The following is a 23,430-nucleotide window of genomic DNA, read 5'->3' as shown; positions in this document are numbered from 1 at the left end:
TGGAGACAGAAGCAACCGCAAATGCTTATCACCTTCCAGCCTTTATTTCTAAATTTTCCTTCATTTTTAAACGCAAATCATATATAGGTAAAATAATTTAATTGTATAACTCATGACAAAACCCAATGGTTATTGAAGTTAGACACAAAATGCTGGAGTAACTCAGTGGAACAGGTAGCATCGCTGGAGAGAAGGAATGGTTGTCCCGTCCCCGCCTGGTGGAGTGGTCGGAGACATCCGAGGCAGCCCCGGAGCGGCGGCCCACAGGCCCGCGAGGGGGGGGGGGGGGGGGGGGGGGGGTTGGTAGCCACCTGCTCCAGCCTGGCCCGGCCCGACCCGGCCCGGCCCCTACTCCCCAGGAACCCATTCCAGCGCCGGAGTGGTTTGACGGCCGTACCCCGCGCACCACCCAGCAGCCGCGGCCGGCCAACCTCCCCGGCAGGAGTGCGCGCAGGGTGCTGCAGTGGCTCAGATGGACGGGCAGCATCCACAGAGAAAAGAAATAGGTTCCTCGGGAGTAGGAGCAGAACTGGGCTGGAGCTGGTGCCAAGACCCCCGGCGCCGGCTGCGAGCCCGGACCGACTCCTCCGGACAGGGACGGGACACCCAGGGGAGGGACTGGACGGCCCAGCAGCGGCACCAGAGACCCGTGCCCGACCACGACCATGGACCCCGAGCATGGACCCGACCCCGACCCCACAGAGCAGCACGAAGCATAAAGCACTCACTGAAACAAAGGTCTGATAACCAAAGATAACACACAGCAGATCCGCACCCTTTAATGCTTATCTGTAGTGACCCATGACCTGGGCACGCGCAGTTGGAATATCAAACTCGCTTGTAACGGTCTGGCTGGCATATTGGACTAAATATTGAACTCTCGAACTTCAGGTAACTTGATTTCTCTGTCTATATCAGTCAGTCCATTTGGGATGTAGAAACAAGGACCTGCAGATGCTTGTTTACAAAAAAAAGAGACTCAAAGTGACAGGTAATAGGTGAATACAGGCAAGGCGGGGGGTGGGGGTCTTTGATCGGCAGATAGTTGGACAATGACCATAATAAAATGTGTGAGACAAAAGGATTGACGAATTGGGAATAGTGAAGCCAGGGGAAGGAATGTAGGTGAGCGAGGAGGGGGAAAATGGGTCAAGCCCAGATGGGGCACGGGAGAGAGGATCTGGAATATTGGCTCAGCTTAATTTTTACTATTTTCTTTTTTTTTAAATCAGGAATTAGAGTAATAAGGTCAGCAGGTTATTTGTAAGTAAGTAGATCTTAATAGTACTATTAAAACATTTTCACTCATTTTATCAAATTTTATAAAATATCAAATTATCAAACATTTACCAAATTTAGACTCCAGTCCCCAGATGGATGTGAGGAGGAATGGGTAGACACAAAATGCTGGAGTAACTCAGCGGGGTAGGCAGCATCTCTTGAGAGAAGGAATGGGTGACGTTTCGGGTTAAGACCCTTCTTCAGACTGAGGAGTGGTGGACTGGGTGGAGACCAAGTTTCATGAATTATATTGACATTTTTATTTAATAAAGGAAGGAAGTTTGGTAAGTAAAAGTGAATTGCAGATCAGATGTTACAAAGGAAATAGTAGTACTGCAGAAGGGTTGAATGACTAACTCTGTTCATTCTGAATGATTCAGTCCTTGGTTTGTTGAAAATACTTAGCTGCTGCTTCAATTTCATAATTTTTCAGAAAGCTTTAGTTATAATGCTCCAGGAGAGGTAGATTGTTAGTATGGTATTGCAAACATTTTGAAAGCATTTTGGTACAATTGCAAATTGATGAAACAAGAGTTTAAAACATCCTTACATTTTGGTGAGGAATAATTGAGTGGAATATTTGATGTTACAAGATAAATTATCAACAGTTTTGCTGTATTGCAGTTATCTGGCTTCAACAAACGAGGTAAAGATAAATTCCACGTTTACATTTTAAATTACTGAGTCTTTGCTCCAATCAAAGCCAGACCATTGGCAACAATTTATGTTTTGGGTTGACCGAGAATATATTAACGTTGCCCATTTCTGTTTGCCTTTCTGGCAAAGAATACACTGGCATCGATTCCAAACAGAAATAAACGAATCCATTCGTTACTTGACATGTTACCAAAGACATCTATAAAATGTTGCAGTATTTGTACAGTTGGAACTCTGCTTTTAATTACTGTGATCTTTATATCGAAAAGGAAACGCTGTCTATAATGCTGCACTTCTGCACTTCATTAGTGAGCGGCAACTAAAATAGTTATCGGATATCTATTCCATTTTGTTCAATGTAAAATCCATATTCTTAAGTTTAATGTCCACATGTATTAGCTATCTAGAATTGTATTAAGGATTTTAGCTGAAAACTGAGGTTGAGGGAGGATTCTGGTGAACGGAAATTTATAGAGTTGAATAGAAAGGACGAGGTCGAAAAATCAGTGATGGTCTCAGAATGTGTCAAAGAAGAGATAGAGCATGTATTCACACAAACTCTAATTATAGTCAGAGTAAACCACATGACTGGGTAGTGTTTGAATCCATGAAAATGAAGTGGAAAATAGCCAAGGATTACGGGTCTTAATGACTACAGGCTTGTCGCACTGACCTCTGAAATCATGAAGACCCCTGAAAGTTGTGCTAGCCTTCACACTCCTCTGTCAAGCTTCTCAAGTTTGCGGATGACACAACCCTGATTGGACTGATCCAGGATGAGGAGGAATCTGCCTACAGACAGGAAGTGACACAGCTGGCGTCCTGGTGCCATCGCAACCAGGACCTGGTGCTCAATGCTCTTAAGACAGTGGAATTGATTGTAGACTTTAGGAGAGCTTCCCCTCCCCTCTCCCCACTCACCATCAACAACACCACAGTCAAATCTGTGGAATCATTTGTGATGTATTACCATTTCAAAGTGCTGAGAAGCCAACAAGGGAATAGACTATTTTAGATCTAGCGAACTATGAGCTAATGTGACCAGCCCAAGATGCCAACATGAGGGGAAGAAGCTGGTGGTGTGCATTTTTAAATTCCTATACATCTGCCAGACAGAAGCAGGGAGAAGAAAGAATGAATGTGCTGGGACAAGGCTTTGATTTTATTGGCTGTTTTTCTGATTCATTCATTCATTCTCACCATTCGGTGGCCGGTGTTTGGGGCAACTGGTGACGATGTGCTCCACTGTCTGTGTTGGGTCCTCACACTCGCAGGAGGCGCTGTCCACGAGGCCCCACCTCTTCATCGCTACTCCATAGCGTCCGATGCCTGTCCTCAAGCGGTTGAGGGTTGTCCACTGCTTTCGGGGCAGGTCCTGGCCAGGGACGTCCATGGGGTCATCAATGTAATGGTGTAGCCTAGATGGTTCCGCTGACTTCCACTGGTCTCTCCATCTCGTCTTGACCCAGGTGCCTTAGAAGCGTCAGCTGGTGTTATGCAGAGCAGCTCTTGGGCTTGCGTGGCAAAGGGTTGCCGTGACTTGAGGTCACTGGTCTGCGCCTTTCGAGAGAGCGCCAGCATGGCTGCTTCTCGTCTGATGTTGGCTGGGGCGATGCCAGCGAGGACTGGCAGTTGGTTTACTGGGGTGGCTCGTAGGCATCCGGAGACATTCCGCAGGGCACTGTTGAGGGCAGCATCCAGCTTCTTGGCGTGAGGGCTGGCTACGGCACCAGACCGGGGCGCAGTACTCGGCGGCTGAGAACACCAGGGCCACTGTGGACATGCGCAGTGTCTTCGTCGTGGCTCCCCATGTGGTGCCGGCTAGGCAGCGTATCAGTGCGGCACGGGCGCTTGTCTGTGCCTTGGCACCTTCCAGGTGTTGTTTGAACGACAAAGTCTTTACAGCCATTGAATCTGCACCTGCTTGCATCTTAATTCTATCCCCCCATCTCCATTTTTTCCCATATAATCCAATTTCCCACAGAAAATGGTGGAAACCTTCAAAGTCTGGCTTCATCTGTGGAGAAAGAAACTGAGTTGACATTAAGAAATATGGAACTCTCCAGCTTTCTTGAACCCTCGGCAGGAAGATTTCCCAGAAGGAATTACCATAATGGGCCTGTCCCACTTAGGCAACTTTTTAGGCAACTGCAGGAGAGTATGCAGTCGCCACATGTTCGCAGGTGGTTGCCGGGAAGTCGCCTTCATGGTCATGAGGAGTTCCTGCATTCTGGGAACTAGTCGCTGCCTCAATATGGTCGCCGCTAATCTTTCAACAGAATGAAGCCGCCATAGAGTGTAGCGAAAATTCAGTGCTGTAGGTGGGTCGCATGGAGGTCCTAGTGGGTTGCCAGGAGGTCGAAGGTTATCTTAGGTTCTTGTATGTTGTAGCTGGTGCTGACCAGTGAATTTTATTGGCTCATTGTGGAAAAAAACGCAAGCAGTAGTTTTCAGATCCAAGAATAACTGACCGAATGGCCGCCGAACTTCACACCGTGTGGATTTCAGACAGAGCTCTCCCCGCTTGCCCTGGCCCCTGCCTTTGCGGTGTGTGTGTGTGTGTGTGTGTGTGTGTGTGTGTGTGTGTGTGTGTGTGTGTGTGTGTGTGTGTGTGTGTGTGTGTGTGTGTGTGTGTGTGTGTGTGTGTGTGTGTGTGTGTGTGTGTGTGTGTGTGTGTGTGTGTGTGTGTGTGTGTGTGTGTGTGTGTGTGTGTGTGTGTGTGTTCCACTCTGACAGTCGCCGTTCCAGTTGCTGGTTTTTCAGACGCCTAAAAAATCGCCTAAGTGTGACAGGCCCATAAGGCCTACAAGAATAGGCACCTACATTGTAGATTGGAAATTTATATTTCTGTATTTAATCTCTACCCCATTGATGGCCTTTGCTTGACCAGAAGCTAGTCGCTGGAATTCCTCCTCTGAAGCACCATCATCCTTCCCTCACACTATTCATAATCACTGCATAAAGGACATTATTTTTTCAACAGTAGCATTCAGGAAATGTCGAGCTACTTTACCGCCTCTGGAATACTCAACATATAATTGAAATATGTACATCAAGTACATTAGGGCAGCGTGAGACCCGGGTGTGATCCTAACTACGGTGCTGCCTGTACGGAGTTTGTACCTTCTCCTCGTGACCTGCATGGGTTTTCTCCGAGATTTTCGGTTTCCTCCCACACTCCAAAGAAGTACAGCTTTGTAGGTTAATTGGCTTGGTATAAATGTAAATTGTCCCTGGTGTGTTTAGGATAATGTTAATCGCTTGTCGGCATGGATTCGATGGGCTGAGGGGTCTGTTTCCGCGCTGTCCCTCTAAACTAAACTAAACTATTTTGCACACAGCAAGATTCCACAATGTAGCAATTATGCAGCAACTACAATTATGCAGCAACAGACCCTTCAGCCCACCAAGTCGAAACACTAAGGGGCAGAAACGCTAGTGGGAGTTGTGTACAGGCCACCTAACAGTAGTAGTGAAGTTGGGGATGGCATCAAACAGGAAATTAGAAATGCGTGCAACAAAAGTAAAACAGTTATAATGGGTGACTTCAATCTACATATAGATTGGGTGAATCAAATTGTGAAGGGTGCTGAGGAAGAGGATTTCTTGGAATGTATGCGGGATAGTTTTCTAAACCAACATGTAGAGGAACCAACGAGAGAGCAGGCTATTCTAGACTGGGTATTGAGCAATGAGGAAGGGTTAGTTAGCAGTCTTGTTGTGCGTGGCCCCTTGGGCAAGAGTGATCATAATATGGTTGAGTTCTTCATTAGGATGGGGGGTGACATCGTTAATTCAGAAACAAGGGTCCTGAACTTAAAGAAAGGTAACTTTGAGGGTATGAGACGTGAATTGGCCAAGATAGACTGGCGATTGATTCTTAATGGGTTGACGGTGGATATGCAATGGAAGGCATTTAAAGACTGCATGGATGAACTACAACAATTGTTCATCCCAGTTTGGCAAAAAAATAAATCAGGGAAGGTAGTGCATCCGTGGATAACAAGGGAAATCAGGGATAGTATCAAAACAAAAGATGAAGCGTACAAATTAGCCAGAAAAAGCAGCCTACCAGAGGACTGGGAGAAATTCAGAGACCAGCAGAGGAGGATAAAGGGCTTAATTAGGAAAGGGAAAATAGATTATGAAAGAAAACTGGCAGGGAACATAAAAACTGACTGCAAAAGCTTTTATAGATATGTGAAGAGAAAAAGATTAGTTAAAACAAATGTAGGTCCCTTGCAGTCAGAAACGGGTGAATTGATCATGGGGAGCAAGGACATGGCAGACCAATTGAATAACTACTTTGGTTCTGTCTTCACTAAGGAAGACATAAATAATCTGCCGGAAATAGCAGGGGACCGGGGGTCAAATGAGATGGAGGAACTGAGTGAAATCCAGGTTAGCCGGGAAGTGGTGTTAGGTAAATTGAATAGATTAAAGGACGATAAATCCCCAGGGCCAGATAGGCTGCATCCCAGAGTACTTAAGGAAGTAGCCCCAGAAATAGTGGATGCATTAGTGATAATTTTTCAAAACTCTTTAGATTCTGGAGTAGTTCCTGAGGATTGGAGGGTAGCTAATGTAACACCACTTTTAAAAATGGAGGGAGAGAGAAAACGGGGAATTACAGACCAGTTAGTCTAATGTCGGTAGTGGGGAAACTGCTAGAATCAGTTATTAAAGATGGGATAGCAGCACATTTGGAAAGTGGCGAAATCATTGGACAAAGTCAGCATGGATTTATGAAGGGTAAATCATGTCTGACGAATCTTATAGAATTTTTCGAGGATGTAACTAGTAGAGTGGATAAGGGAGAACCAGTGGATGTGTTATATCTGGACTTTCAGAAGGCTTTCGACAAGGTCCCACATAAGAGATTAGTATACAAACTTAAAGCACACGGTATTGGAGGTTCAGTATTGATGTGGACAGAGAACTGGCTGGCAGACAGGAAGCAAAGAATAGGAGTAAACGGGTCCTTTTCACAATGGCAGGCAGTGACTAGTGGGGTACCGCAAGGCTCAGTTCTGGGACCCCAGCTATTTACAAGATATATTAATGATTTGGACGAGGGAATTGAATGCAACATCTCCAAGTTTGCGGATGACACGAAGCTGGGGGGCAGTGTTAGCTGTGAGGAGGATGCTAGGAGGCTGCAAGGTGACTTGGATTGGCTGGGTGAGTGGGCAAATGCATGGCAGATGCAGTATAATGTGGATAAATGTGAGGTTATCCACTTTGGTGGCAAAAACAGGAAAGTAGATTATTATCTGAATGGTGGCCGATTAGGAAAGGGGGAGATGCAACGCGACCTGGGTGTCATGGTACACCAGTCATTAAAAGTAGGCATGCAGGTGCAGCAGGCAGTGAAGAAGGCAAATGGTATGTTAGCATTCATAGCAAAAGGATTTGAGTATAGGAGCAGGGAGGTTCTACTGCAGTTGTACAGGGTCTTGGTGAGACCACACCTGGAATATTGCGTACAGTTTTGGTCTCCTAATCTGAGGAAAGACATTCTTGCCATAGAGGGAGTACAGAGAATGTTCACCAGACTGATTCCTGGGATGTCAGGACTTTCATATGAAGAAAGACTGGATAGACTCGGTTTGTACTCGCTAGAATTTAGAAGATTGAAGGGGGACCTTATAGAAACTTACAAAATTCTTAAGGGGTTGGACAGGCTAGATGCAGGAAGATTGTTCCCGATGTTGGGGAAGTCCAGAACAAGGGGTCACAGTTTAAGGATAAGGGGGAAATCTTTTAAGACCGAGATGAGGAAAACTTTTTTCACACAGAGAGTGGTGAATCTCTGGAATTCTCTCCCGCAGAAGGTAGTTGAGGCCAGTTCATTGGCTATATTTAAGAGGGAGTTAGATGTGGCCCTTGTGGCTAAAGGGATCAGAGGATATGGAGAGAAGGCAGGTACAGGATACTGAGTTGGATGATCAGCCGTGATCATATTGAATGGCGGTGCAGATTCGAAGGGCCGATTGGCCTACTCCTGCACCTATTTTCTATGTTTCTATGTTTCTAAATCTGTGCTAACCAGTGATCACCCTATCACACTAGGGACAATTTACAGGCACCAAGTAAACCTACAAACCTGCACGTCTTTGGAAAGTGGGTGGAATCCGGAGCACCCAGAGAAAACCCACACCGTCACAGGGAGAGCATACAAACACCGTGCAGTAGTCAGGATCGAACCCTGTTAACTGGCACCGTAAGGCCGTAACTCTACCGCTGCACACTTTATATTTGTCCCTAAGTGATGGCCATAACAGCAGGAGAATTTACCTGCTCACCAAATTGTGCTACAAAATCCTGAATATTCATTGGTAGAGTACATGTAATTTGAGTTTAATTATTACCCAAAAGAGATAAGTATAATGTCAGTAAGCTTTCAGTTTAAGAAATGCTGGTGTCTCGTATTTTTTCCTCGTTTTCTCATTATAGGGAAGTGAATATTTCTGCAGAAGTTGCCATGACATTATTATGCAGTTATAAAGTGCAGCAATGCCAATAAAATATCTACCTCCAGGGAGAAGTTGTAAGGAAACTCAATTGGATTCTTTTTCATGAGGGTACAAGAAACATTTGAAGCACTGCCCCTCCATTTGGTGGATTCACCTGGTTTGAACAAGCTGCTACCGTAACCTTAATAACCAGCAGCTTTGCATGACAATAAAATAAGCTACAGAATGGTTGCAATATGTACTTTGATGGAAGCAGCTTGGCAGTGATTATGTGAAACAGCTGTGGTACAGTAACATATCTGCTGACGTGGCCCATTTGATGAGAATCAACTTTGAGCAACTGTCTGCTTTGTGAATTATTTTCTTCTCTGTTCCAAGTGTATGGAACCACTTGTGCAAAAATACACCAGGCCACTCAAAAACAAAAAATATTTTGAATGTGTAAATAGTCATTTTACATTTAGTTTACTTGATATTTTATGATGTAAAAATGGCAAAACCAGCATTTATTGCAACATATATATTAACGCCACCTCCACCTGCAGAAGGTGACGGTGAGCCACCTTGAACACTTGTTGTGTTCACTAAAACACCGGATTCAGATAACAGAGTTTGATTCACTCAGTAATTTATTACACTACTAAATAAGACATGTACACTCGCGTATCCCCGAATATCCCTGAACACACTCGCAAACCCCGAGTACACAGCAGAACACGCCACAGGATGTTTTTACATACTCATGTAAACCCACACACACTCGCAAACACATCAGAGCACGCCACAGGATGTTTCGTTGTTGATCACCTGGCACCTTTCGCGACATGATCTAAGGCTGAGGTCCTCTCACCGAAAGGGCGCCCAACACCATCCTTTGTGGCATTTCTTATCAGAGCAGATCACGCCATTGCCCCCTCCCCAAGCCAATCATAAGCTCCCCTGTCTGCAACGTTTCTGCGCTACTAGCAGCAGCGGGCGTGGGTGGTCTACCCAACTATTGGTGTTGTATTTTGTTCACCAAAGACTATGAAACCAGCTGTCGCAAGCCCTTCCCACAGGACGGGGTTTTTGCTCAGCATTAAATCTCAAAAAAGAGTTACATTGATTTACATGAAGCCGATGAAATGAGATAAGTGTCACACCAAAGTTAGACACAAAATGCTGGAGTGACTCAGTGGGACAGGCAGCAACTCTAGAGAGAAGGAATAGGTGACATTTCGGGTCGAGACCCATCAGACTCAGTCTTGAGGTCTGAAGAAGGGTCTCGACCCGAAACGTCACCCTTTCCTTCTCTCCAGAGATGCTGCCTGTCCCGCTGAGTTACTCCAGCTTTTTGTGTCCATCTTCGGCTTAAACCAACATCTGTAGTTCCTTCCTACACAACTGTCACACCAAACTAATTATCCAGGTTAGCTTGCTGAATATTGCAAAAGACATGGTGAGAAGAAGGGGGTCATACATATATATGTGTGTGTGTGTGTGTGTGTGTTGCTTTTTTTCTGCATATTGAACATGTGGCAAGTATGTTATTGTTGCCTTTGTGTCGGGGAAGGGGGAAAGTTGCAGCTGAATAATTTGCAATTTCCAATTCATTCTTTTCCTCTCTGCGCAACGTGGGCTGATCGATACCGCGTCGCCTGGCTATCTTTCACTTCTCACGCTCGTGCTCATGAGATTGATTTCAAGATGCTCAGATCATCTTATGTGGTCATTGTTCTGAGCGCCAAATCCCTTCAGCTGTACCTGCAGCTGAAACTATGGGTGGATTAGTAGACCTTGGAGAGGCATTGACACTTTGTTTTTAAGTAGAGGGGTAATAGAGGTAAGGTATGTGATTTGAGAGTAATTTATTATCTGCGCGGGGAAAAAAAAGTACGTCTTGCTCGACACCGCTGCTAAAATTGTACTGTTAAATGCACAAAGTTATAAAAAACAAAGGAACTGCAAATAAACTAAAAAAATACAGATTATCTGGTGTTTTGTGCATGGGTGCTTGTGTGCGGTATTACTGTGTTTAAACAATAAATAAAATGTGCTTCTTGTTGTCGGGGAGGGGGAGGGGGGGGGGGTTAGGGGGTGGGAGGAGATAAAATTGTTAGTTGTCATGCACACTTGTCATTGGACCGCCAGGAAATGTGTCCCCCCCATGTTTTAAAAGCGATTTCTGCCCATGCACCACTGCAAGCAGACTGTAGAAGGGTCCCCACCCAAAATGGTGCCTGTACATTTCCTCCACAGATGCTGACTGACTCGCTAAGTTCCACCAGCACTTTGTGTTTTGTTCAAGATTTCAGCATCTGCATTTCCTTGTATCTCCATATAAAAGCAAGAAACATAAAGAACTTACTGTAAGAAAATAAAGGCACAACACCCCTAATGTGTGCAGCAGTGATCAAGATTCATTGCCTTGGCACAGAAAGAAAAGTTCTTCATCTTGCAATATTTTTCAAATTGCATCTCAGCCAATTGCTCAACATGACTGCAAAAGTGAGAAAACGCTTTCTGTGCCATATATTGGAGTGATAAAGTGCCCAACATAACAATTGGAGTACTAAAGCAGCTGTTCCACTTGACATGGATGTAAGGTATTGTCAATCATGAACAATACATTTTTTTTAATCAATCCATTTCATGAAGGTAAAATTACTGGGAAAGAGTCATTCTTATATTAGGTTTTCCTTCATGAGGTACTGCATGGTAGGTTGGTCTGGAATGTTGGATCTCTGGACTCGGGATGAGCTAGCCAATTACATATAAAATTGACTTGAAGGTGGGAGACAGATTGGAAGTGGAGGGTTATTTTTGCAGACAAGAGGCCCGATAGTAAAGAAGATCATCTAAGATTAAAAAGTGATCTTGATCAATGGGCCAAGGAATGGCAGATGGAGTTTAATTTGGATAAATGCAGCGTGTTGCATTTTGGTAGGGCAGGACAAGTACCGCAAATGGTAGGGGCCCAGGGAGTGTTGTAGAACAGAGATTCTCGGAGTGCATGTACATAATTCTTGAAAGTGGCAACGCAGGCAGACAGGAGGGTGGAGAACACATTTGACACACTTGCCTTTATTGATCATGGTTATACAGGAGTTAGACGTCATAGTATAGCTATGCTAAATATTGATCAGGCAGCATTTAGAGTACGCTGTACAGTTCTGGTTATCCTGCTGTCGGAAAGATGTCGTTAAAGTGGAATGGGTGCAAGTAAAGATCTACAAGAAAGTGAACAGGTGTAGATGGTTTGAGTTATAAAGAGAAGGTGGGTAGGGTGGGTCTTTTGACTCTGGAGCAGAGGAAGTGGACGGGTGACTTTACAGAGGTTTATAAAATCTTGCATGGCAGAGAAAAGGTGAATAGCTGCAGTATTTTCCCCCAGGTATTAGAGTCTAAAACTAGAGAGCATAGTTTTAAGGTGAGAGGGAAAGATTTAAAAGAGACCCAAGGACCAGCTTTCTCACACAGAGGAGTGGTGCAAATGTGAATCAATAGGTCAAAGGAAATAGTCATGGAATCTTACAGCGTAGAAACAGGCCCTTCAATCCACATATGATCATTTTTAATCATATCTGCTTCAGGATGTGAACTAAAAGCAAGGATTGGGTTCTAGATTGGGTTAAATGGTGATCAAAATGACCTACTTTATATTCCCCTGAAGTATTGTTCACAATCTTTAGGATTCATTGTTTTAATGGCTTTTCAATCAGAGGATTCCCAAATATTTTTTCGTATCGTTTCCTCTGGGCAGGAGCTGTTCCAGGTACCTCGAGCCTGTGCCAGGACTTGGTTTGTCTGCTTGTTTAAGACAAGTTCACAGCAATTATCAGAAAACATAGTTGACTTACCCCAAGCTGAGAGACTTGGCATGGGTTTACACAGTCAGTCCCTTGCCTCCGATCAAATAATAAACGCCCAAACCGCCTCCATCCCTCCACATACTGAACTATATTTATCTTCTCCGTTCATTGTTTACTATTGCATTGGTTATGCTGACTTTTTGCAATACAATCCTGGCGACAATCAAAAGGTTCACGTGTAATATTTCCATGGTTCCATTTCTGGACCAAAATCCGACTTAAAAACTCAGCAGGTCAGGTAGCAGAGGGATAGTCAAGGTTTTGGGTCGAGACCCAAGATTAGTACTTAATGCAATTATTATGTGATGATAATAAACTTGGTGCAAGGCTACACCAAATCCAATAATTCCTATATTTTTAGAAAAGGTTTCATCTATATATTGATTTTGCAGAAAAAAAGTAAATGACTCAGCTTTTCATTTGAAACTTTGTGCCTGGAGTTTGCACTCAGCTCCAATTACCAAGTTTAAAAAACATTAATAAAGAAATCCACAACCACCAGTTGACAAAATCTTTGTGAATGCTTGTAATTTTAAAACACTGGCATTAAGATCCAGGATTCTGCTGTTGATCGTGATACACTGGTTTTAAGATTTAGTGATTCTTCAGACTTGAGCTGTATTCCATTCCTGTACTGTAATGTTCAGCCACATAACTAACATTGTATTGTGGCAACCTTTGTTAAGTAACTCCAATGGGCATTATAAGAATGCAGACAGCTTGGGATAACAGGGGAGAAAGATTTTTAATAATGAGAAAATAGTGTTATGTAGAGAGCTACTATTTTGTTGCTTAGTAACAAGAAGTATTTTTCTTTCCAGTTCAGAATGGAAAATGAGAATGATTGGCAATTGAAACACATTTTCAATTCCTGTGCCATGTTGTAATGTGGGAAGTAGACAGTAACATTTATCTTCATCCGTGGGATAAAGATAGTGTTTACTTGAAAGGATTTAATCTTTTGAAACTAGTTTTCCTTGATATATCAAAGATTGATATATCAAAGATATATCAAAAAAAAAAAATGTGTGCACTTAAGCTTAATGTTAAACTAATTTTGTATATTAAAAAGTGATCTACTTTACCCAGGTGTCATGCTCATTATACAGATGAAGAATAGAAAAAAGTAGAGTTTGTATAGATTTTATATAAGGTTTGCTTCCAAGAACAGTTCAATGAAAATGTAAAGGGAAAAGAAATGTAATTTATAAAGTACTTTCCATTGACTGAGGAAATATTGTAAATTAGCACAAATATATTAAATATTAAGTGAAAGAGAGGGAGAGAGAGAGAGAGAGAGGGAAAGAGAGAGAATTGAGGGGAATGGAAAAAAAAAATCTGAAATATTCTCACAATTAAAACATAACAGAATTAAAGCACACAAAATGATTTTCATTCTCATCAGAATGTTTGGCAGTCATCATGTTCTTCAAAAGGTCTGTAGACTAAAAATGGCAATTTTACCTCGTCAAAAGAAGCCACACCATTCAATGCATTTAATTTCACTGGGCAGGCACAAAGTAAGATACCATTTTTGTATTGGGTGATCATTTGCTATTCACCTGAAGCTGTTATGCCCTTTGTGCATATGCCTCATTGCTACTTAGGCAAAATATTTTTTGTTCGAAGAGTCTGAAGAAGGGTCCCAACTGAAATGTCACCTATCCATGCTCTGCAGAGATGCTGCCAGACCCGCTGAGTTACTCCAGTATTTTGTATCTCATTTTGTCTGTTTGGTTCTTTTTGCCTACAACCTTTAGCACAAACTGTTCTGTTATTTTTATTTGCTTAAAATATGTTTCTCTATTCCTGCACGCCTTGAAGGAGGCTTCGCAGTTGAATTAAATAGTTTCATACGCCATTCCAACATTTGATCAAATCAGAAACAAATTACTCACTGGAAATTACTTAGATGAACTCAACTAGAGCAGCACCAAGGCAGTGATGGAAAGGATCAACCATGATTTGCAATGCTGAGGAAGATCTGTGTATATGTGACCCCATCACAGTTGATAACTATTTAGAATGCTCTTTATATCAAATCCAAATTAGGATCTCTGTTGTAACCAATGGACTGGTAACTCATCAAGAGTCTGAGCTTTCAGCTGAAATATTGAAAAAAAGTTGAGGGAAGATTGGAAATGGCTTCTATTTGCTTGAAGTTAAGTTTCCAGGCTGGATTAAATGGGTTGCCCATTTTCAATTATACTAACTTCAAAATGCCATCAGCTAATTCCTTTAATAAACTAAACATGAATTGATGAACATTAAATAAACTTAAGGCTGAATTTATGTTCCATATTGAGAGTTGCATCGATCCTTGCTATTTGATGGAATGCCATGCGAGATTACTTCATCTATTTGTTTTTCAGGATCATTTTTTGCTGCCAGCTATCAGCCATAACAAGACAACCAGACCAAAAATGTCTCTTGTTCTACCAGCAATGAACATTGATGGTAAGTGATGCACACGAGTGAAAGATGAATATAGTGGACAGCTTTCCAGGTGTTAATTCTTACAGGTACACAATGTACATGTGAACATTTAGGGAAAACCCGGAACACTTGGAGATTCGATTCAAATATATGTAAGTGGAAGAATGTTAATTACTGTTAAAATGTTATGTTTTATTTGAGTTAAGATATTTGTCCTTGATTTAAAACAAAATCAGAAGTCATGGAATTACAGATCAGTTAATGAAACATAGATGGAGAGAAGGTTTCAAAGAGATAAAGATTGGTCAGGAGTATACTGACTACATTTCCAAAATACTTCATTACTCAGGGTAATAATTGTGTGAAGCTCCCATGGAAATATCGCAGGAAATGCAAACTCTTTGCTCCTCCCATCTTCATTTGCTATTTGGTGATAATTTTCTTTCCTGGATTTTCCATGCAGTCTTCTGAATCGCCAAAACAACACGGAGAAACCAGTTTTCAAACCCTTCTTGCTTTCAACGTCCAAAAGTGGGCAGGTGCTCTTCATAGTAAATAAATAAGATGTTCACTTCATGAAACTACATTTTTTAAATGGATAAGATGGATTTTTTTTTTCAGACCCGTGAAGGCTATTTCATCCATGCTTGTTTTTTTCATGGTACGATCATTGCATCATTCTTTTGAAAATCACTGCTTATTATCTGTTGAATCAACCTATATTCATCAACAGTTGACTCACTTACCTTTGCTATCATGATAGAAAATAGATGCACCAGTTCTCATCTTGAATTAAAATTGCATTGCCTGCATGTCTCTGTTGACCTCCTGAGCCTGACTGCTTATGTGCTGTGGAGGAGCAAAAAATTGGAATCTGAACCCATTCATTTATGTTGAATTACTTTGAAACATTGAAAGCTGCCAAATTATAGTCTGTTTTAAACATGAAAGATGATGTATTTGTGCAACATCCGAGGTAAACAATGAAATTAGTAGTTCAAAATGTCAACCACAGATTGCCGACTTGGTCCAGCCAAGCCAAAGAGCTTAACTTTCTTCTGATGTTGACATCTCTTTACAATTTTAACTCTTACTTTGTTATATGGGAAACATTTAGCTGTGTTTTTATTTCACAGGCCATGCTGAGGGATTTATATCAATTGATCATTGAGTAGGATGCTGTAGGTTACAAAGACAGGGCTGCCAACTCTCACGCATTGAGCGTGAGAATCAAGGATTTCGACAAATTCTCACACTCTCACGCTAATCACAAATGTTTCACGCCATGTCGTGAGAGATTCTGTGATCAACGAAAATTTCAAAACTCATCAACTGCATGAGCCGTGGGTGTTGGAGAGCCGGGGCTGAGGGAGGGATGGAAGCAGAAGCAGCGGCGGGGACAGATGCGGACGGGGAGCCAGGGCTGGCGAGTGTTTGCCAGGCTGGCGAGTCACTCGCTGCAGCTCCGGGCATGAAGCAGCCTCAGTTCTAGGGTCCCGAGGCGTTGGAAGCTTTGCGCTGCTGCCGTGAGAGTCTCGGCGCCGAATTGGCCCAGGTGACCGGCATGGACCAGGCTGCATCTCGGTGCATCCTGGAGGACAACCAGGGCTGCTGGAAGTAAGTGCCAAGCACTGGGTAGAAGCGGTGCGACCTGCACGAGATAACCACTGTTTACACAGTAATTGACCAAAACCAGAACCGGAAGGTGGAAGATAGTGGCCTTCAAATGGGGGTGGTTGGAGAAAGCATCCTGCTTGCTTGCTAGATTTTCACTTACTGTAACTGCAGGAAAAATGTTCCAGATGTTGGGGGAGTTCAGAACCAGGGGTCACAGTTTAAGAATAAAGGGTAGGCCAGTTAGCTCTTGGGGCTAGCAAAATCAAGGGATATGGGGAAAAAACAGGAAAGAGGTACTGTCCTGGCTCGAAGGGCCGAATGGCCTATACCTGCACCTATTTTCTATGTTTCTATGCTTGCGTATATGGTAATAAAACTCAACCACTTGATTTTGAAGCATTCATGCATGGTGGAGGTATAATGTAGTCATAGAGTGATACAGTGTGAAAACAGGCCCTTCGGCGCAACTTGCCGACACCCGCCAACATGTCCCAGCTACACTACCTGCTTTTGGTCCATATCCCTCCAAACCTATCCTATCCATGTATCAGTCTAACTGTTTATTAAATGTTGGGATAGTCCCTGCCTCAACTACCTCCTCTGGCAGCTTGTTCCATACACCCACCACCCTTTGTGTGGAAAAAGTTACCCCTTAAAAAGTTACCTCTTAAAAATACTTCAAACAAAAAACATTGAAATCATACTTCTACAATGCACTAAAACATGATTTTAATACATCAAATGTCCCTACACCCCCCTCCCACACCCTCCCCCCACTCGGTTGCTCCTCTCCCTCACCGGGTACCCTCAAGGCCAGTGATCAGTGATCGCTCAGCCTCCCCCACTTTCAAAAACGCTCTGTGGCCCCTGGTTCAGACAGAGAGCACTGCCAGATGTGAGCGGGAAACTGAGGCCAGTTGTCCTTGATGTCTGGATCCCAATGCTCAGCGCTTCGTGTTTCGGAGTTGGCTAATGTTATTGATTTGTAATTAGCCTGATTAGTAATTAGATGACAAAACCTTAGTTTATTAATCCGGAATATCCAGGAGGATGTGATTAGTGTTATATTAAAATAAAATGCAAGGTGTCAGGCTGTCTGTCACAATATACAGCCCCGATAACCCATTATTTCATTCAGTTAAATATTGGGAAGGTAGCACTTTTGTCATTTGCCACTCAACTGTTATGTTTGTTTACCTCACTGACTATTTCTAACCACCCCCCCCCCCCAAATTCCTTTGACAGGTTGAATAGATATGTTCCAATCTCGTTGTTTTATTAATTGAACACTTAGATGAACATCCTCAAGGAGTGTAATCAGATGGGAACTGATTCAGATGCGATGTTTAAGAGCTTATTCAAAGAAGGGGCATATTTTAAAGGAGTGACAGAGATACTTGCAAGGGAATGTGTGAGGAGGTTATTATTTGTCTTTAGCTTTAACTTGAACCAGGACATCTGAAGATTCAAAGTTTAATATAGTAATTGTGCTGATACTGACTCCAACCAACCACGTAATCAATATCATCCATTCCGGAGGTTTTATTTTTCTGATGCCATTTCAACTTCATTGGATTTCAATCACTTCAATGTAAACGTAATTGGGAATGGGGAGCATTGGAACAAACATTTGCCCTCGTACATATTTACTGTAATATAATAATTTGATAGAATTTGATAGAATTTATTGCCACACAACCAGTGTTGGTGGAATTTTGGGTTGTCAGCAGCGGTACAATAATAAAGAACACACAACCACAATAAAAATGTAACACAAACATCCACCACAGCATTCATCACTGTGGTGGAAGGCACAGAACTTGGCCAGACCTCCTCCATTTCCCCCCGTGGTCGGGACCTCCACCCTCCGCAGCCGTTGCTGCGGGCGTCCAGATGGTAAGGGACAAAGTCAAAGGCAAGGTAAGTCCAGGATCGGCTCTTCCCCACCGGAGACCGCGGCTTCAGGCTGGTGTAGGCCGCAGGCCGGCGGTCGAAGATTTAAGGTTCCCGCCGCGCCGCAGCCAGAAGCACCGCAGACCGCAGGGCCGGTGGTCGAAGCTCCCCTCAGGGGTGATGGTAAGTCCATGCCGGACCCGCGGTAGAAGTTGGCCGCGGGCCGGCAGTGATGGCTTCTTCTTCCCCTGGGTCCCCCACGAGGGATCGCGGGCTGTAGACGGCGCGCCAGCTGGAGCTGTGCAGACCGCGGCTTCAGGCTGCCGGCTGCCCCGGGCCAGCGAAACGGAGCGCTCCCCTCCAGCGAGGGCTCACCCGCTCCACGCCGAGAGTCCACGCTGTGCCCGCCGCTGAAGCCCCGGGCGCGTCTCCGGGAAAGGCCGCGCCGATCCTTGCTGTTAGGCCACGGGGGAGGCGACCTGGAAAAAGTCGCCTCTCCGTGGAGGAGGCGGCCGAAATGGTTTCCCCCTCATCCCCCCACACCACCCCCACACAAAACACACCTAGAAACATCAAAAACATACTTTAAAACATACTAAAAAAATTAAAAAAATTGGGGGGAAAACTAACGCGCTGCTGACAGGCTGCTGCCACTGCAGCGCCCCCTACCTACCTGTATGCATGTTGGTAGGTGCAATCAAAACAAAGATCTTTTTATCATTGTTGTATTATGCGTACCACAGAAAATATTATGTACTCTCATATTAACACATTTAAAATAATAATATTGCTTAAATATATAGTTATTGGACTTTGCAATTCGGAAAAGTCCCAACTGAGAGGAAGACAACAAAATACTGAAATATTGTGGGTGAAAATGACTTCAGGACAGTTTGTTAGGACAATGAAGGAAATGGTAACAGAATAGTTATACAGCTGAGTGAGTATAATTTTATGGATGAGAAATTGTGTTCAACCAATTGATTACTTCTTTGACAAAGTAACTAAGATGTTAGATAACAAGGAAGCCAATGGATGTAGCAAATATTGTTATACAAAATTTGGTCTATGAGTGCCCCATAAAAGATTACTGCATTAGATAAGCACCTGTGGACTTGGAATGTAATAGGTTAAGTCTAGGGGGGCAGATATGGGGCTTTATATGTATGCCAGATATATTGTATGCATATATCCAGATATATGCAGAGGGGCTTGGAGCAAGGCCAAGTGTGCATCTAGAGTCAAGGTCTGGAATAGTACTAGGTGTGCAGTCAAAGCTGGGACAATGTGAGTTTTCAGCACTGGGAACCTAAGCAGGTAAGCAGCTATGATCAGGGTTGAATAGGGGGCCAGGTATAAGGCTGGACTCATGGTCAGGAATGAGAGAAGGTATGCAACTCTAGTCAGGGTCAGGAGTAGTACCAGGTGTGCAGTGAGACCCAGGTTGGTCAACATGGGCCAAGTGTTTGATTATAATCTGATTTCCATACATGAATATACTAAGATCATTCATGTGCTGCACCTGTTGATCAGAGCCTGGCTCTACTGTGGAATGTAATTAGCAATGTAATTTAGCCTAACCTTATTCATAGCTAATCCAATTTAAAGCATAAATATTGCATTCAAGTGTAAGTTAAAAGACTCTCTGCAGTATGCACCAGCTTGCCCAATTTCGAACTGAAAAATGCAAAAGCTCCATACCAATGGGAGGGGGAAACTGGTAGTGAGTTGCTTTATCCTTGAGCAGACAGTGGGAGGAGGGCATAACACCAAAGTCAGAATTCAATCATTCAGTTACCTGGGAATGAATAAGAGGAAATTGCATTTGAACCCTTCCACTTTCTACACTCTCTTGTTAGACTGGCCAGTAGCTATTTCCTTGGTTATTCTCTGTCTGATTCTGTTAATGATTTACAATATTCAAAACTGCTTCAAGGTCTGCAGTAATAGTCTCTGATTGCCTGGAATCATTCATCACTTGTGTAAGAAGGAACTGCAGATGCTGGTTTAAACCGAAGATAGACACAAACGTAACCCCACTTTTTAAGAAGGGAGGGAGAGAGAAAATGGGGAATTACAGACCAGTTAGTCTAACATCGGTAGTGGGGAAACTGCTAGAGTCAGTTATTAAAGATGGGATAGCAGCACATTTGGAAAGTGGTGAAATCATTGGACAAAGTCAGCATGGATTTACAAAAGGTAAATCATGTCTGACGAATCTTATAGAATTTTTCGAGGATGTAACTAGTAGCGTGGATAGGGGAGAACCAGTGGATGTGGTGTATCTGAACTTCCAGAAGGCTTTCGACAAGGTCCCACATAAGAGATTAGTTTACAAACGTAAAGCACACGGCATTGGGGGTTCAGTATTGATGTGGATAGAAAACTGGCTGGCAAACAGGAAGCAAAGAGTAGGAGTAAACGGGTCCTTTTCACAATGGCAGGCAGTGACTAGTGGGGTACCGCAAGGCTCAGTGCTGGGACCCCAGCTATTTACAATATATATTAATGATCTGGATGAGGGAATTGAAGGCAATATCTCCAAGTTTGCGGATGACACTAAGCTGGGGGGCAGTGTTAGCTGTGAGGAGGATGCTAGGAGACTGCAAGGTGACTTGGATAGGCTGGGTGAGTGGGCAAATGTTTGGCAGATGCAGTATAATGTGGATAAATGTGAGGTTATCCATTTTGGTGGCAAAAACAGGAAAGCAGACTATTATCTAAATGGTGGCCGACTAGGAAAAGGGGAGATGCAGCGAGACCTGGGTGTCATGGTACACCAGTCATTGAAAGTGGGCATGCAGGTGCAGCAGGCAGTGAAGAAAGCGAATGGTATGTTAGCTTTCATAGCAAAAGGATTTGAGTATAGGAGCAGGGAGGTTCTACTGCAGTTGTACAGGGTCTTGGTGAGACCACACCTGGAGTATTGCGTACAGTTTTGGTCTCCAAATCTGAGGAAGGACATTATTGCCATAGAGGGAGTGCAGAGAAGGTTCACCAGACTGATTCCTGGGATGTCAGGACTGTCTTATGAAGAAAGACTGGATAGACTTGGTTTATACTCTCTAGAATTTAGGAGATTGAGAGGGGATCTTATAGAAACTTACAAAATTCTTAAGGGGTTGGACAGGCTAGATGCAGGAAGATTGCTCCCGATGTTGGGGAAGTCCAGGACAAGAGGTCACAGCTTAAGGATAAGGGGGAAATCCTTTAAAACCGAGATGAGAAGAACATTTTTCACACAGAGAGTGGTGAATCTCTGGAACTCCCTGCCACAGAGGGTAGTCGAGGCCAGTTCATTGGCTATATTTAAGAGGGAGTTAGATGTGGCCCTTGTGGCTAAGGGGATCAGAGGGTATGGAGAAGGCAGGTACGGGATACTGAGTTGGATGATCAGCCATGATCATATTGAATGGCGGTGCAGGCTCGAAGGGCCGAATGGCCTACTCCTGCACCTAATTTCTATGTTTCTTTGTTTCTAAAAAGCTGGAGTAACTCAGCAGGACAGGCATCATCTCTGGAGAGAAGGAATGGGTGACATTTCAGGTCGAGACCCTCTTTCGACTCAATGTCACCCATTCCTTCTCTCCAGAGATGCTGCCTGTCCCTCTGAGTTACTCCAGCTTTTTGTGTCTATCATTCATCACTTTGTTGGTTTTGAATTTGCTTTCCCTGCAAGTTCTAGTTAAACCTGCATCAAAATTCTCCTCATATTTTTATATTGCTCTGCCCTAAGCCAAGGATCTGATTTTATGTTTGTTGGTTTTTTGTGCCTGCTAAATGTTACAGGATGAAGGGCATGGATATATGGCAAGCAGAAAGAACTGGGGGGGGGTTGCAATGTTTTGCACATCCGCAATCTATTTTGGAATCTAAAAAATGGCTGCCACTGTAAATTTGAAATGAAACCAGTAAAAGTTGGAAATGCTCAGCAAGTATTTTGGAATCTAAAAAATGGCTGACGCTGGAAATTTGAAATGAAACCAGTAAAAGTGGAAACGCTCAACAGGTAAAGCAGCACCTTGGAAAGAAAAACAGAATTAATGTATCATGTCAATTATGAAGGGTCTTTGACCTTAAACAACTCTTTTTCTCTTTTCATGTATTTGTCAGAAATATTGTAGCTTTTGTTTCTTTGTCTGCAATGATTGTATCAAAGTTTTATTTTATCCATTTACTGCATGTGTATATCACTATTTATTACTCTTTATTAATGAAGAGCATTCTCTAATTTACCTGTGCGGATGGTTCACATATGAATTCAATCATATTAGTTACATTGGTATCATTCATAATTGTGAAGAAGCATGCATCACCATTACCCACAGAATGATTGGTATAAAAGGCAATTTATAGAAAAAAAGCTGGAGTTCAATATTTGCCAAAACCAAAGTACAAATATCAGGAAATGAAGGATGAAGCTCAAGATCTGCTGGGAAATATTGATGCAAGGTTTTGCAATTTAAAAAAAAGATTTTCAATTTGATCTTGCAATATGTTTATACCCAGAGAAAAGGTCTTGCAAGGGTCTCAGAATATATAAGTTGGGCAATTAAAATAAAATAACAAAGATGCACAGGTTTCATAAGTCTTTGGTGGACAGGAGTATGTTGGGAAAGAACATATGGGAAAAACTGTCAAAGTTCACTCAAACCCATTCCTGTAAATATTATGGGCTAGTTGAAACGTTCAGTGATAATATGGGTGCACTATATGATTATCAAAAATGATTGTGTTTCATTCACCCAAAGACATTAATTACAATCCTGTTTCTGTATTTTCCCAGTGAGATTAAGGCAAAAGATACCAGGTAAAAGAGAGAAAACAGTGCAAATGGATATGGAGCAGTTACCTGTTGCAAAAAAAAAGCGAATACGACACACTAAATATATATTCCATATTGTTTAATAAAGATGTACTTTGTGGGTGTCCAATGAATATAACATGAATTGGCAAAGATGCTTTATGGAGTTATAAGCGGTATTAACTTTCAATGTCTAGACATTAGAAATCACTTTTTTAAACAAATGGAACTATAAGGTGTGTTGTTAGATCTAAAATGTTCCTTCAAATTAAGCCAAAAAATGGGAACAGAATACTTAAATTTCAATTAGTGGAAAGCATATTTCAAATTGGCATGATGTGAAAAAAATCCAAGGATGAAAAATATGTGGCATAATCTGCAAAGCAAGAAATAAAATCAAAACCATTTGGAATAT

The 23,430-nt window shown here is 42.8% G+C and overlaps 1 protein-coding gene across 2 annotated transcripts in view; it reads left to right on the top strand.

The window, feature by feature from the left end:
• Nucleotides 1-23,430, top strand: part of atf6 (activating transcription factor 6) — a 226,792-nt gene that overhangs the window by 134,636 nt on the left and 68,726 nt on the right. For both annotated transcript variants that reach the window (XM_033028393.1, XM_033028392.1), the window contains exon 15: nt 14,638-14,722. In XM_033028393.1, coding sequence (XP_032884284.1) covers nt 14,638-14,722 — 85 coding nt within the window. The remainder of the gene's footprint in view (nt 1-14,637; nt 14,723-23,430) is intronic.

The sequence above is a fragment of the Amblyraja radiata genome, chromosome 10 (genome assembly GCF_010909765.2).
Source record: "Amblyraja radiata isolate CabotCenter1 chromosome 10, sAmbRad1.1.pri, whole genome shotgun sequence".
Classification (NCBI taxonomy): Eukaryota; Metazoa; Chordata; class Chondrichthyes; order Rajiformes; family Rajidae; genus Amblyraja; species Amblyraja radiata.
The sequence above is the reverse complement of the archived record's forward strand: the minus strand, read 5'-3'. Positions and strand labels throughout refer to the sequence as shown.